Source organism: Phaenicophaeus curvirostris, chromosome 4 (genome assembly GCF_032191515.1).
Source record: "Phaenicophaeus curvirostris isolate KB17595 chromosome 4, BPBGC_Pcur_1.0, whole genome shotgun sequence".
NCBI classification, from domain to species: domain Eukaryota; kingdom Metazoa; phylum Chordata; class Aves; order Cuculiformes; family Cuculidae; genus Phaenicophaeus; species Phaenicophaeus curvirostris.
The window spans coordinates 13,037,476-13,052,522 of record NC_091395.1 but is presented as its reverse complement, the minus strand read 5'-3'; the positions used below and the strand labels follow the sequence as shown (position 1 = coordinate 13,052,522).

The following is a 15,047-nucleotide window of genomic DNA, read 5'->3' as shown; positions in this document are numbered from 1 at the left end:
GTGGCCCCGCCCCCTCCCTTTGGCCCCGCCCCCGCTCCTGGCGCGCGGCGGCCCCGCCCCTCGGTCCGCGCCGGTGCGAGGCGGAGCGCAGGGCGCGCCCCCCGCCCCGTTCATTCTGTCCGAGCCCGCGCGGTCCCGGTGGCTCCGCGCCGCGGGGAAGGGGGGGGGGTGGGGGCCACTGATGTCCCTGCCGCGCCCCGGTCGCCGCAGCCGCCCCGGCGGTGGCGGTGATGGTGGTGGCGGCGGTGGCGCCTCGTCCCGGTGCCCGCCGAGCGCCGGGCATGGTGTGTCGTGATGCGGGCGCTGCGGGAGTGAGTCACGGCGGCCGGGCGGGCGGGCGGCTTTTGTCTGCGCCGGGAGCATGTGGGTGAACCCCGAGGAGGTGCTGCTGGCGAACGCCCTGTGGGTGACCGAGCGAGCCAACCCCTACTTCATCCTGCAGAGGAGGAAGGGGCACGGCGGCGATGGAGGCGGCGGGGGGCTGGCCGGTAAGCGGGGCGGTGGCGGACCGGGTCCCGGGGAGGGCGGGGCTGATTTTCCAGCCGTCTCCGTCGGCGGCTCCCCCGGGATGGCGAGAGGGATAACGGGGAGCAGAGCCCGCGCGAGGTTGCGGGGATCCCATCCCGCTCCGCGCCCTTCCCGGGGGATGTAGGGACCCATCCCACCTCCCCGCATCCTTCCCGGGGGATGCAGGGATCCATACCACCTCCCCGCATCCTTCCCCAGGGTTGCAGGGACCCATCCCGCTTCCCCCCCGCATCCTTCCCAGGGGATGCAGGGACCCATACCACCTCCCCGCATCCTTCCCGGGGGATGCAGGGACCCATCCCGCTTCCCCCCCGCATCCTTCCCGGGGGATGCAGGGACCCATCCCGCTTCCCCCCCGCATCCTTCCCGGGGGATGCAGGGACCCATCCCGCCTCCCCGCATCCTTCCTAAGGGATGCAGGTACCCGTTCCGCACCCCCCGCATCCTTCCCAGGGGATGCAGGGACCCATCCTGTATCCTTCCTGGAGCATGCTAGGATGTAGGGACCCTATCCCGCCCCCTTGAATCCTTCCCCGGGGATGCGGGGCTGCAGGGACTCCATCCCACACCCCTGCATCCTTTCCGGGGGATGCAGGGATGTAAGGACCTTATCCTGTTCCCTGTGCATCCTTCCCGGGGGATGCAGGGGTGTTAAGGATCCCATCCTGTCCCCTGTGCATCATTCCCGGGGGTTGCAGGGATGTAAGGACCTCATCCTGCCCTCTGTGCATCCTTCCTGGGGGTTGCAGGGATGTTAAGGATCCCATCCTGTCCCCTGTGCTTCCTTCCCGGGGGATGCAGGGATGTAGGGACCACATCCTGTTCCTTGTTGCCTTCCTCATGGGATGTGAGGACCCCTTCCCATCCCTTGTCTCCTTTCTGGGTGATGCAGGGATCTGGAGACCCCTTCCTCCCCCATGCCGCCTTCCCAGGCAATGCAATAATGCAGAGGTTCCTTCTCGACACCCACATCCTTCCTGGGGGATGTGGGGACACCCTCCTGCCCCTCGCTGCCTTCACAGAGATGCAGGGACCCTTTCCTGCCCCTTGTCACCTTGCCGGGGGATGCAGGGACCCCTTATTGCCTCTCGCCACCTCCAAGGCAGCCCCAGTGGGACTCGGGTGCTTGGCTGGGTAGGATGCGCTAAGGCATCCTGTAGTATTTACGCACTATGGGGCTCTGTGGGGTGATCTCTGGTGTCTGGTGCCTCTGTACATCATGGTGTGATGTGCCCAGCTTGTTGGAGGATTTAATTTTCAAATCTCTAATACACGTCATTTAAAATAAGACTATGCTGTAATTCACAAATAGATGCTCTAAGAACGGGTTTGTTTCAGCTTCTCCATATTCTTTAAAATGTCCTTGTAATATATGTTCCCTAAATGCTTTGTTTTCAGCTACTGGCAGCTAGAGACACCTTTGTAGGTGTTTGGGTCATGTGCCTCTTGGTCTTCATAATCCTGTGTATATATATTTGACAAGATCTTTCAGCATTTTTAGGCAATATATATGCATTTCTATGAAATGGGAGATGGAGAACCTGGTGGTATTACCACCGGTCTTTCTTGAATTGGCAGAAACAGTCAAACGTGTTCTCTCTAAAGCTGTGCTTTCTTCCTTAACCACTTGCCTTGCAACTAGTTCTTCAGGTTCATCAAAATAAATTACATCTGCGTTTGGTTCAAGGTCCTGTGTATATTTACCAGGAGATTAAGTGTTTCTTCAGCTTTTGAACGCTCTATGGACTTGTAAACAGTTAATACTCAAAACTAAGGCACTGCTGTAAAGTGTGTTTTCATGTAGACTCTTGAGATCTTCAGCCTTGAGATCTTGAGATTACTTCAGCCACGCTTTTGTGTGGAAAGTGACCAGAAGCCACTCCACATCAGCTGTAGGGTTTTTAAGATATTTTTGGTTTAATCTTTTGAATTATGGATAGTATCAGCAACCATGAAAAGCATGTCTTGCCTCAGACATGCACACGTGCTGTATTTATGGATAAATTCTTTGCAGACTCTCCTTTCATGAATCACTCCCTGGCCTCTTGAGGAGTTAGTTCTTCCTCTATCTTACTGTAGGTGTCTAACAAGGTATTTTTGTACCTTTCTGATTTTCTTTTTATGTTTGAATCAGAGATCCTTTGAGATACTCAGTTAGTTTTCAAAACATTTCCCAGTTATTGGGGAAACATTTTGAGAATTTGGGGATTTCTCTTTAACCTGTTTGCACAGTGCATGTATATCTAGGCCTTCTCGCAGTTGGATGTATAATGCCCTGGTCAATGATCCTGCTGTACAGATGAAGAAATCGCTTTTGAGTTTAAGTAGGATTCATAAATACGTACTCCTTTTTCTTGTGGAGGTCATATAAGCCAGCAGCATTTGATGGGAATTCAGAATACAGAAATAGCTCCGTCTTTATTTCTGCATTCCCCCCTCCTCCCCCCTTGGAATTTAAGTTTTAATGCACTTTATCCATTATTTTAGTGTGCAAATGCAGTCTGTATATTGAATATGATTCAGAATGTGGAAGTTCTATGTGTATTTTGAAAACTGCTTTCCATGTAGCTTTTATTAGTGTTCATGCTTTGCCTGGAACTGCAACTGCTGTGGCACTGAAATAGGAGCAACAAGTAGCTAAACAAGGGTTTTGTTTGTTTGGATGATGAAGGACTGGAAAAGTTGTAGCTTTTTTGAGTATGTTGCCAGAGCCACAACTAAACAAACACCCATTACCAGCATGCAGAAAGTTATTAGTGCTAGTAGTATTTAAGGGCTATATGGGAACTTGTCGTCTTGGTATTTCAGCATATGTTTTTTTGACACGGTGGTCAACAAAAGGTGGGAGAGGAAGAAAGAAAGGGATGTGGAGTGTCCAGGACACTCCCAGCTTGGCAGGCACACTAATAAGTGGACCTTGTAATTATTTGTTTTTCCTGGAAATGCTGGAATTATACACTGGTTGTTCTAACAGCTTTGGTCTGCCCATTGAGGTCCAAGGCAAGTGAAGGAAGATAGTGGATTGTTCTTGGTAGGTAAGTCTGGTTCCAAGCAAAGTATGGAGGGACCTGGCTGATCCTGAGGGTTCAGAAAAAATATATCTGCTGAAATGATCAACAGGGTACATAGTTTGCAATAATGACAGCATTTAGGATGACCCTGTGGAAGTTCTGTAGAAGACAGTGATACAGCTATCATGACAGAGGTGGAGATTATCTGGCCCAAAGCAAAGATCATCTTGTTATGTGTTAGGGCAGTGCCTAATTACGGAGTCCTAGGAAGCCATCTCTGCTAACAAAACGTATCTGATTAATAGTTTACTTAAGAGATACAGCTTTTCTACTAAGCAGTGTGGGTCCATTTTTATATGGAGTTAAGGGCTGAACTGTTTTAAAAGGTTGTGTCTGTGTTGGTAGCAGTCACTTGAGTGTGACTTTCCTTTAAGCACGCCTTAATTGAAGGGTTGTTTGGGGTTTGTGTTCCTTCTTAACAAAAGAAGAATGGGAGAGACTTGTAAATTGGATTTTAAATTGGATTTTCTCAGCTCTTCTCCAAGCTGGAATTATCTTGCATCACTGCATTAATCTTTCCGGACAAGACCAAAAGACTTTTCTGCTTTAAAAGTATTTGATGGTTGATGGGCGGTCTCCATAATGAAATTGTTTCTTGCCTTGCACATAATGCCATGCGTGTATTTTTCTTCTATATGACCCTCACTCAAGGATTTAATCTTCCTTTTGTCCACTAATGGGGGAAAAAATCTTTTCTTCCCTCTTATTAGTTTTTTTAAAGGTACTGGATGCTTTTAACCCTCTCTCCTTCACACCTATTCTGCTACCTGTTCATCAGCTCCCTTCTCTGGGCAGCTTGGTACTTTGGCCTGTATGAAATACTCCCTTCTCCAGAGGGATCCGGCGTGTTATAGGGCAACCTGTATCAGCTGAAGCAGAAATATTTGGAGAACATAAACTCGGATCTGTCCCATTGTTTGGGCACTGTGCCCTGTATGACCATACACTTTTATGGATGTAAGTATCTTGAACATGTCATGAAGTTTATAAATAACTAAAAGCTTGTGATTTCATGTTGTTAAGTATATCTTGCATTCTTACACAACAATTAGGTTAAAAACTGTCTGTAACTGCTTTCTGCTCTACTGTGGTAATGGTTGCCAAACTCTTCTATTTGAAAATGATATTGCAAGGAGTTATTGCAAGTAATAGTTGATGCAGAGGGTTGTATTCCCTTAGAGTTTACTGGAAGAGAGATGGAGGATGTGGTATGGTTGGTTTCTATGTGTTGTGCTCCTTTTGCCTGTGTACAGTTGTGTATGGAGGTGAAATTCTAAGTATATTTATTTAAAATGTTACTGTGATGTCTCCTTGAATCCCAAGGCACATAAATTGTTCTTACTTTGCAAGAACTGTTTTTAGAAGTTAGTTATTTTGCAGATAGGGTATTTATGCTTACAGCTGGGACCGTGCAAGTGTGAGAGATTCGGTATGAGTTTTTAAGTCCATGAGATATTGCCAAAGATGATTCAAATGCTTAAGCAGAAAAGAGCAGATGGAAATTTGCTGACTTCTGGTGAAAAAATAATTTGATGAAGCACTATCTTTGTCCTTATATATTTTTTTGCAGAAGGGGATATGTAGTTTCCACATTGCAAAGGCAAAAAGGAGAGGTTCTGAGCTTCAATGTCAAATCTAATATACTTTTTAATACTCTGACAGTGTTCTAACTCAGAACACTTTTCTGTAGCCTTGCAGAGCAACACAATTGGTAGCTCAAATTTGGGTATAAGATTCTATCTTGCTCTCAGCCTCTCAATTCAGAGGGTTAAGGAAGAGGTTGCATGAAAACCTGTTTATACTTAAGATATAGAAAAACTTCCAGCCAGTATATTGTTTACCTGATGAAAGGACAGTACATGCTTTAGCAAACTTGACACTTTCCGTCCTTGTTGATTCAAGCTGTTAGGATTTTGCACATCCAACTCAATACCCTTAAGTTTCAGAAAGCACATGCTTTCTACTCAAAATATAGTGTTTATCAAAATGACTGGTCAGCCATTCCATTGGCTTTCCTTGTTCATTTTGGCTTATAGCATGGAAACTGATCTCTTCTGCTCTGCTCTGTCATTTGATCTTAAACCAAATCTGCCCTGATGCTTCCAAGCTCCTTGTTAGGATCTACTGTGGTTGCGTTTGCATCTTCACACTAGGAGATTTCCACTTCAAGAGGACATGCAGATGTCTAAGGTTGAACTTCTGTTTGATTCTCCAGACTGACTCACCGGTCTTTCTGTTGAATTTCCAGATGCTTTCATGAATGCTTAATTAGAAGGTGTCTCATTTCCTGCCTAATGCTCCTCCTGATCTCCGGTTCTCCCAGACAAGGTGCTGTTTGCACAGATACCGTGCCTGAGATGTTCCTTGGTGTCGCTCTGGTGTTTGTACTGTAATGCTTTTTGGTCAAAGGCTTTCCTTGGCGATACTTCATCTTTTACACTTTGAGTCGTGTGACCTATCGAGGCCTCTGATGGCCTTGACCTATCTGGTCTTTACCATTTTTGTCCCCTGGCATGACGGTAGTGCTGGGCACACAGAATTCAAGGATGACCTGCTATTTCTACCAAGATATCTTCTTGTATGAAACCCTGTTCAAAATGCCATGCAGGATCACAATATAGTAAGCAATAAATGTCAAGGCCCCTTAGTAATTTTTGGCATTATACCAGAGTTTGTATTGTTTACATGGCTTTTGGTATTATTCTCTCTTCCCTTGCTAAACATTGTAGAGAAAGCAGCGCTTCTAACCATCATTTTCCTTATTTCCACCACTCCACTGTCCAGTTATGCATCCTTATTAAAAGTTATCATATTTCACAGAGGTTTGGGCCCTTGACAGTTACAGTTAAAGTTCTGTAGAATTAAAAAGGGTTCCACAAGGTGTTCTGGCATCTACTCTCAAATTTTTGAAAGTTAATTAAAACAAAAGTATTCTCATATGATTGTTATTGTAAATATTTGGAATGGGCAGACTCAGTTCAGCTTTCTTTGTTCTTCTAGGATTCTACCTTTTTCTGTCCTTCATGGTATCCCACTCTGTATGGCTTTTTCCTGCAATAGACAGGAGTTCTTGCTGCCACTGACTTTGCTAAAGTATGAAAATAGAAGGTGTATAAGGGCTGTAAGCATTTCACTGAAATCTTGCTTTTCTTTGGTTCTTTGATAGCTAATTGTGCTTCTGACGTCTTGTCAGTGTTAGTATTCAATAATCTACTTTTACATTTAAATCCAGTACTGAGGTGGGCTTAGGTTCTGGAGAACTTCTTCAAAATTTTTCCTTTTCTTTTCAAAAGAGAGGCTGTAAATATTTTCTAGGCCAAATTTCTGATTGTTTTCTTTTTTTTTTTTTTTTTCCCCTGAAGTTTCCAGATAGGGATGTATGGATTCATCCTACAACAGCAGTCTTACTTTCAGCTTGTAAGTTCTTAATGTGTTTTTGGTTCCTTCCTCACAGTCCTAGTTGTGCTTCCCCTCTGATCTTTCCACTATTTTATTAGCCAGAGTTCTTGGGATTTTCTCTTCAGCGTTGTCCCTTTCCCTGGTAAAGTGCCTGGTCTGATGGCTTATTGAAATCTGATTTATTTGCAAGTACTCAGTCAAAGCAGTTGAATAGTTAGAATGTGAATTTTTTTTTTATCTGAAACTGTTGCTTCTATTCAGATTTAGTGTGTATTTGACCATGCTGTTGTGCTTCAGGACTGTTCCATAGTTCAAGCCAAGTTTACTGTGCACACTCCAGTTCCCAGTTTGTATAATAGCATTGATTTTATTGGCTAAATTCAGTCTACAGTTGTTTTTCTTAGTTTAGTTGTGGTGAGTGGGTTTGAGTTAGTTTTGGTTTTCTTCAGTTGTTCATGTTTACTTGATATGTTCTTTAATTTTACATAGTTTGTCTGAATGTTATTTTGTGCAGATGCAGTTTATTGAAATTTTGTTCTTGGATGAAACCTGTTTAATTTGCTTATGCTACTCTAGGTAATGGGATATTTAAAAAGAATTAGTTTTGACTGAAATTCAGTGACTTTCCTTCTGTTTTGCTCAATGGTACTTGAGCATGCTTTTCCTAAGTATTTTTTTTTTTTGCAAACTTATGAGTAAATGTTTATATCTTACCTAGAAGGCATTTATTAACTTCGTCTGTATTTTTCTTACCCTTTCTCCATTGTTTCACATAGACTGGTGGGATTGATATGTAGTATAGAATTTATTTCCTTCAGGTGTATGAGATTATTTGTTTGGGGGTTTGTCTTCTGTGTTGTGAGCCCTCGCATACCTGTAACCATCTAGTGTGTCCTGTCAGTGCTTCTCTCTACGTAGTCTTTTCCTCTTGCTGCTAGGTTCTTGTTTCAAGTCAAATCTAGTGGGTTTGTTGCGAGGAACTTTGTTGTTTGGATGTGTTATTGTGTGAGTTTCTGTGCCTGGACCTTTCATCATCTGCAAACTGGCCCTCAGTGGAAGTAAAGGCAATTCTTTAGCTGTGTGTTTATCTATCTACAGGTAGTAATGCATAGCGACTGTAACTCACGTTCTGGTTCCTTCTCTGTTCAAGAGAGAAACAGCGAAGTTTTACAACCCTAAAATATTTTGTAAGTGGCTTAATAGGTAACACTGACAAATGTGCTTACATCTTACAACGATTAAGCCCCTTAAGCCTAGATGGCAAAGTTACAAGAAGTTCTAAAAGCTGAAAGTCTAAACCCAGTAAGATTTAGGTTCAATTTAAGATACAGATTTTTACAGGGGTGCTCAGGAGTTGTTTGGACACCTTGGCAAGTTCTGTGGCAGATATCCAGTTGCTGATAACTTTTAAATGAAAAGATTTGAAAGATAATCTGATTCAATCACAACTGTTAAACTTGGAGTGAGGATGAAGGCTTTGCCCTTTGTTACTGCTTTATCCAGCAGTAGTCAAGCCAGATCATCACATTGGCCCTTCCTCAGCTTTTTTCTGAAGATTAGTGGTTAGGTTTTCGATCTTCTCTCATTTGTATACATCAGCCTGAAGACAGAAAAAGCAGGTGCTGGCTTTGCTGCTTGCCTTGCTAAATGTCAGTAGAGCGTCCCTGCTTCCTCCAAGCCAATTTCATTGAACATGTGCGAAAACTCGTGTGCAGGGCAAATCAGTGTTCTGCAAACCTGCATTGGTAGAAGGAATGAGCAACAAATGCAGGTTTGGGGGAAGACTCAACAAACCTTAGGCCTTCATTTCTGATGAAAAATTTGTTTTCATCGATTAGTTTTTGATAGGAATGGTTGGACTCGATGATCTGGTGGGTCTCTTCCAACCTGGTTATTCTATGATTCTATGATTCTAGATCATATTACATGTCCACATTAGCCAATACTGTATAACCCACATGGGCAGACAGTTATCAAGTAAGTATTTAGAGGTTGTTTTACTTTCATTTATATGAATGAACAGCTATAGGACAAAACTGTATAACCCGTCATAAAGTTTCAAGGGTGGCGTCCACAATGAAGAGTTTATTTTCATATTTTTATGGATACTATTACCAGGACTGGAAGTTTAACATAGTAATTATTTTTTGAGTGGCATCTAGTATTTACTATTCATTTAGGCTCTCCCATGAAATGAAATCAATTAGAATTGACCCTCCTTTGAAAAGGATTTGCCCATGGAGTTCAGATTGTTGCTCTAGGTTGAGTTTTGACAGCCTTATTACAGGATGACCTCATCCTGTAATAACAAATGAGAGCTAATCACATGAACACATGGACTGTCTTGGGAAAGAAGGGAGGAGTAATGATTCATTGTAGTTATTAGGAAAACCAGTTGCTTGTACTGTATGTTTAAGCTATGTGTTGTTATGAGTTATTGTTTTCATAGTCCAGGAAGTTGCACTTGAGCTTTAGGAAGAGTTTATTCAGTGTCCATGAAATCAATATAAAATTGAATGCTCAAGGTGCAAATATGACTTAGTTGATCCTATTGAGTGAGGCTATCTCAGGATCTAGCTCACATCTACAATCCAAATAGGTCCCTTGGATGTTTCAGGTTTACAACTGAGCATCGTTATGTGTCCATCTTACTTTAGGGGAAGGAGAAGGGGCCATCAGCACACTTTAAGTATTGGGAACCATTTAAGCAGTGTGTGTTTCATTCAGTGTTGGAATGTCACAGTGCCTGTTTTGAAAAAGTCTTACTAATGACACACGTGACGTTGCAAGTTTTCCTAGTTGTGGTGTTGAGCTCATACATAAATAGGCTGCTGACATTCATGGGACTGTTTGAGTGACAGCTCATGAGCATGACTTCGAGTCACAGTCTGGCCAGTGTTAAGTCTTAGCTCATTTGCAGGGTATACTTCTGTATTTGCTCTACGTGTTTAAAAGGTGTATGCTGTCTTTTTAGTCATTTCTAAAATAAAAATCTCTTAACAGAAGGTGTCTCGAGAGAGTCTCAGGCTGTAGGTTATGTTACTGTAGAGCTGGGAGAAGGATGTAGCAGGGCAGCTCTCAGGAGCTGGAGGAATAACACATTTGTCATCTGGAAAACTGGAGGAGGGGAGGGTGTCCCTGGCTGGCAGGATCAGGCAGAGCAGGTGGCACCAACTGCAGAGTGACTCCCTTGTAGCTTTGGGCAAGGCATGGTGCAAGGTGCCTGGGACACCAATGAATGGATAGATCACGGGTCACTGGTGTGCGCTGAAAGCACCTCAAGTCTGAGGACTGAATGGTTAGAGCTGAATGGGAGGTGTCACTGTCAGATATTGTCCCAAACTTTTTGATAGGGTTTGCTGTGCAACAAAGCCATGGCTACCGGTAATTACAGAATCACAGAGTGGTCAGGGTTGGAAGAGACCTCTGGAGATCATCCAGTCCAACACCTCTTCTAAAGCAGGTTCACCTACAGTGGATTGCACAGGAATGTGTTGAATGTATTTAGCCTGGAGAAGAGGAGGCTGAGGGGACACGTCATTGCTCTCTGCAACTACCTGAAAGGAGGTTGTGGAGAGCAGGGAGCTGGCCTCTTCTCCCAAGTGACAGGGAGAATGAGAGGGAATGGCCTCAAGCTCCACCAGGGGAGGTTCAGGCTGAACATTAGGAAAAAAATTTTCACAGAAAGGGTCATTGGGCACTGGCAGAGGCTGCCCAGGGTGGTGGTTGATTCACCTTCCCTGCAGGAGTTTAAGAGACGGGTGGACGAGGTGCTGAGGGGCATGGTTTAGTGTTTGATAGGAATGGTTGGACTCGATGATCCGGTGGGTCTTTTCCAATCTTGTGATTCTATGATTCTATGGTTCTACTTGATCTGTGTGTGTGTATTTTATTTAAATCACAGCATGACTTTTTGTGAAAGAGGGTTATTGTATGTTGGTAATAAAAATCCTTTTGTAGTAGAAAAGAGTGTTCGTGTCTAAGGTGCATAAACATGCTTTTCCTTTAAAAACACCAGTAACTGGTGTTTTGCAAAGCAACTTGCGAATTCCTATGAAAGATTTAAAAAAACCACAACTCACTAGTTCACTAGTTATATTCTAAAAGAAAAGAAAGAGGAGCAAATAGTCCTGCAGCAAAGTTCTGTGCCACAGATATCCAAACAGCTGAAAACATTGTGACTTATTACAGGTCTTTGAGTCCATATGCTCTGAAGTGCATCTGTGGTTTTAGTGGTGGTAAAGTACAACATACCAAGTTGATTCTGCTGCGGGTCATACCTTTATTTCATTAAAGTTTGTGGGCCATTTGTAATCAGTCTGTACTTTGAGCCATCTGGGATGCTGGTCTCCCAAGAACAGTGTGACATGATGCTTGGAAGAGTCTTAACTGGCTGAATCAATTGGCTTATTTTTCAAACCAAGATAACTGCCTTCCTGGAGAATATTCTTTGGTCAAGTAGAAATTGTTTGGCTTAAAATGCAGTTGTGTTATGTAGGAGGTCAGGCTTCATGTGGTCGTAACCCCTTCTAGCAAAAAACAGATTGAAAATTTGTTGCTAGTGTAAGGATATAGGTACAGTACATCATAATTTAACGCATTAATAGGCTACTGATCTGTGTACTTTGTGCAGTGGTTGCAGGCTCTCCCTCTAGCTTATGACTAAATGTAAGGCACAGGGGTCAGATAAGTAAAATGTAGTATGATTTCTTCCTTCAGCATAAATCGCATCAGGTAATAGAGCCCCTTTCCAGTAATATCCTCTAGTGCATTGTTTGTCCTTCCAGTAACGTGATGCAAGAGCAATTGCCCAAGCCGCCAGCCAATTGTGGCTTTGTACTCCCTGATTTCAGGTATTCCATTTCACTGCTTTTCCTCTGCTAATATCTATAATTTACAGAAAAGCAAGGAAATATTGAACACTTTTCAGGACTTTTGCTTTAGAATTGAAGTTTGCAAAAGAGGAAGCTGACTTCAGTCAGAGTTTTATGAAACAAAAAAATTAAGGCATTATCCCCTCCTGCCCCCATATGCAGGTATGATTGCACTAGGCGTTTGGCACATGAGTCTGGTGGGGCTGTTCCTTGATGTAAGGTTACTTGTGCTTCAGTACCTTCAGGATTGGGGCATCATCAGTTAGCTAGATGCTAATCCCACAAACTTTAACACGTGCTTTAACATGTGCTTTAAACCTTTTCCAATTAAAAGCGGTCGCCTGAACAAGGGCTTACATGCAGATTTAGTATTCTTATATTGTGAATTCCCTCTCTTATTTCACTGTGTAGTCAGAAACCTGATGAAATAATGGGGAAAAAAATGCAATTAGTATAGTCACATGATGTGATGTCTGGGTAATTCACTGGCTCTTGCCAAAGGACCAATCTAATCTTAGGAATATGATTCTTTGTTGCCTGTTCTGTTTCTATAGAAACTTTCAGTTCCTTCTTAATCATGTCTCAGAAGGTACTTGCCATATGAAGAATTAATGAACAGTATTAAAATAAATTGTAGAGTGTTTTTTAAAAATTTTATTATGATGACTTCATGCAGAAATTCCTCAGAGAGGTGATCAGTTTGAACTGCTGTGATTTCATTCTGGTTGCATCACAATATCTGCATTACAAAAAAAAAAAAAACAAAACCCCAAAAAACCCAAACAAAAAAAATGCAAACACTCAAGCCCCCGAACCAGACACTGATCTACAATGCAAACCAGAACAGTTCCTGAAGGATAGCAGTCAGGGGTAGTTGCTCGGTTGCAAGAGTAAATACTATTTGGGTTTAATGTATATAAGAACATAAGTAATTTTTATATGTATCACACTTATTCTTTCTTTTCTTTTCCTTATCTGCCTCCCGTTTGTTGTTTCAGTGCTGGCTATTCTCTTTTGGTTTTGCTTTGTTTTTTTGTTTGTTTGTTTGTTTTTATAGTGCTCTCCACATTTCTTGAATACACAGCTCTATCTTATATAGTTTCTTTTTGATGGGACAGGGGGATATTCCTCTCCTATTTCCCATATCTTACTGAGAAGAAGGTAGGATGGAAAGCCCCTCTTAGCTTGATGTTGCTGCACAGGCCAGTAGGGTTGTTCTGGCTCCCTGACCTTACCTGTGTATCTTGGTTTTTACAGCAGAAGGGCCCTCCTAGAACTTGTGGGAGAATTGGTTGGCAGGACCACCCACACACCAACAGATTTGGAAATACAGCAGGAGGAAAGAAACAAGGTTTTTTAAGAAAGATTACAGGGACTTAACAGTGTATCTGTACCTCAGAGGAGATTATATTTGGCCAGCATACAAGTTTCTTTAGATATTACATCATGCCTATTGCATATTTAGTCCTGTCCGTAGACATGTGAAGCTGCAAAGCATGAAGAATCTTTGGCATGAGCCCCACTCTGTGCTTGCAGCAGACCCAGATGATTAACGCAGCGTAGTGTCTGGCTTGTTCTGTGCTCCAGCTGAGCGATACTCTTGAGGTCACTAGCAGCTTTAGGCATTTGAGAATCTTTGGCCATGGTTGTAGTGAAATGTGCACACGTGCCTTCTGTATCAGAGCCATTCTGGCTTTGTGAACCTAGAATGGAGTGCATTTGGAAAAAAAACTGTTTAAAAGACAATTATAACCTACCTCAATCTGCTGCGTTTGAAAGTAGCTAGGAGGGCTGGTGAAGGGTTGATCAGAGGCAGCTTGTCAGCGTACCCCAGTGATCAAAATGCATGAGAGATGAGGATAAAAGATGGCAATTGGACAAACTAGGGCTATTTAGACTAATGAACACTGGGATATTTGACATTAATATTTTCTGTTCAAATCCTATACTCAGCAGGCATCTCTCTTCACACTGCTTGCTAATGAATGACCTGATGTATCCAGAATTGTTTCTCGTGTATTTCAGACTTCTTGGATTAAAAAGTGATGGTCCGTTGGTTAGGAAAACATTACATTTGATCTGGTCTGGGAAGATCTATATAAAACAAAATACAAACTAAAATCATAAAATGGGGAAATACAGAATCACTGGTAGATGGGGAATTTCCAAATTTCAGTTTCAGTTTGGATTTAAGGGATCTACTAAGATGGAAAATGTGTAGTGCTTTTATATCTTTATGATGCATAAAGCAAATCTGAAAGAAGAACAGCAAGGGAAGCAGTCTTCTGTGACGGTTATGACAGTGCAGAATGGGGAACTAATAAAGCTATTACATTAAAAGATGGAAATGGCAACTTGAATCGAGAAGAGGATTTTAACAAGAGTGTTTTAGAATGTGGGTTTTCAGTGCACACAGTTTATTTCACCTATTTAAAAAAAAACCCTTCTGCCTTAATACATATATTTGCAGAAAAAAAAGAATCTTGCAAGTTCGTCTGTTTCCACTATGTGAATATGTTGAGAGCTTCAACATGAAATTTTAAATCTGACATCTCTGCAGGGCAGATGAAAATTCTTTGTGGAGGTGAAAAGGGGGAAAATTTCTACGTATCTTTTAAAAGTAAATAGGACATCTTGTGGGAGAGGGTTTGAAGGGCTGGAGTTTTGGTTTGTGTGCAATTTGTTATTTAAATACTATCTAGAATTCATGGAAATACAATTAGGAATTACTGCTAGCATTTGGTGTGCAACTGTTGATGGCTCCCTCAGTAGCAAAGAATTTTAAAGCTACTTCAGGAAAACAATATGGCTTTGTCTTTCATCAGTATCCTTCCAGCTGAAAAACAGCTTGACTGTGAGGCATTTTGATCCTTTCTACCCTAAAGAATCAGACCGTTAAGTAGCATAATTATTTTTGCTGGAAGTCTTAGTTTTTCCTAGCTGACATTTGAGTTTTCAACCCTTCTAGGGTGTATTGTCTGGGTTTTGTTGGTGCTGTAGTGTGGAGTGTGCTGGAGCCGCCCCCCACCAAGGGGCACAACAGTATATGAAACACAAGGAAGAATTAAATCAATTTTAAACATGGTTTTATAAAATGGCTACCTTCTGCTTTGCTTCTATTTGTCTGCTGTTATGCTAGAATCGGTTTATGTGTAAATGTTAGCCTGTTGAAACT

At 42.6% G+C, this 15,047-nt stretch overlaps 1 protein-coding gene across 2 annotated transcripts in view; it reads left to right on the top strand.

Moving 5' to 3' along the window:
- The first annotated feature begins 255 nt into the window (after window positions 1-255).
- TBC1D9 (TBC1 domain family member 9) overlaps window positions 256-15,047 on the top strand; it is a 51,734-nt gene continuing 36,942 nt past the window's right edge. For both annotated transcript variants that reach the window (XM_069855273.1, XM_069855272.1), the window contains exon 1: window positions 256-488. In XM_069855273.1, the coding sequence (XP_069711374.1) occupies window positions 362-488 (127 nt within the window). In that variant the 5' untranslated portion in view covers window positions 256-361. The remainder of the gene's footprint in view (window positions 489-15,047) is intronic.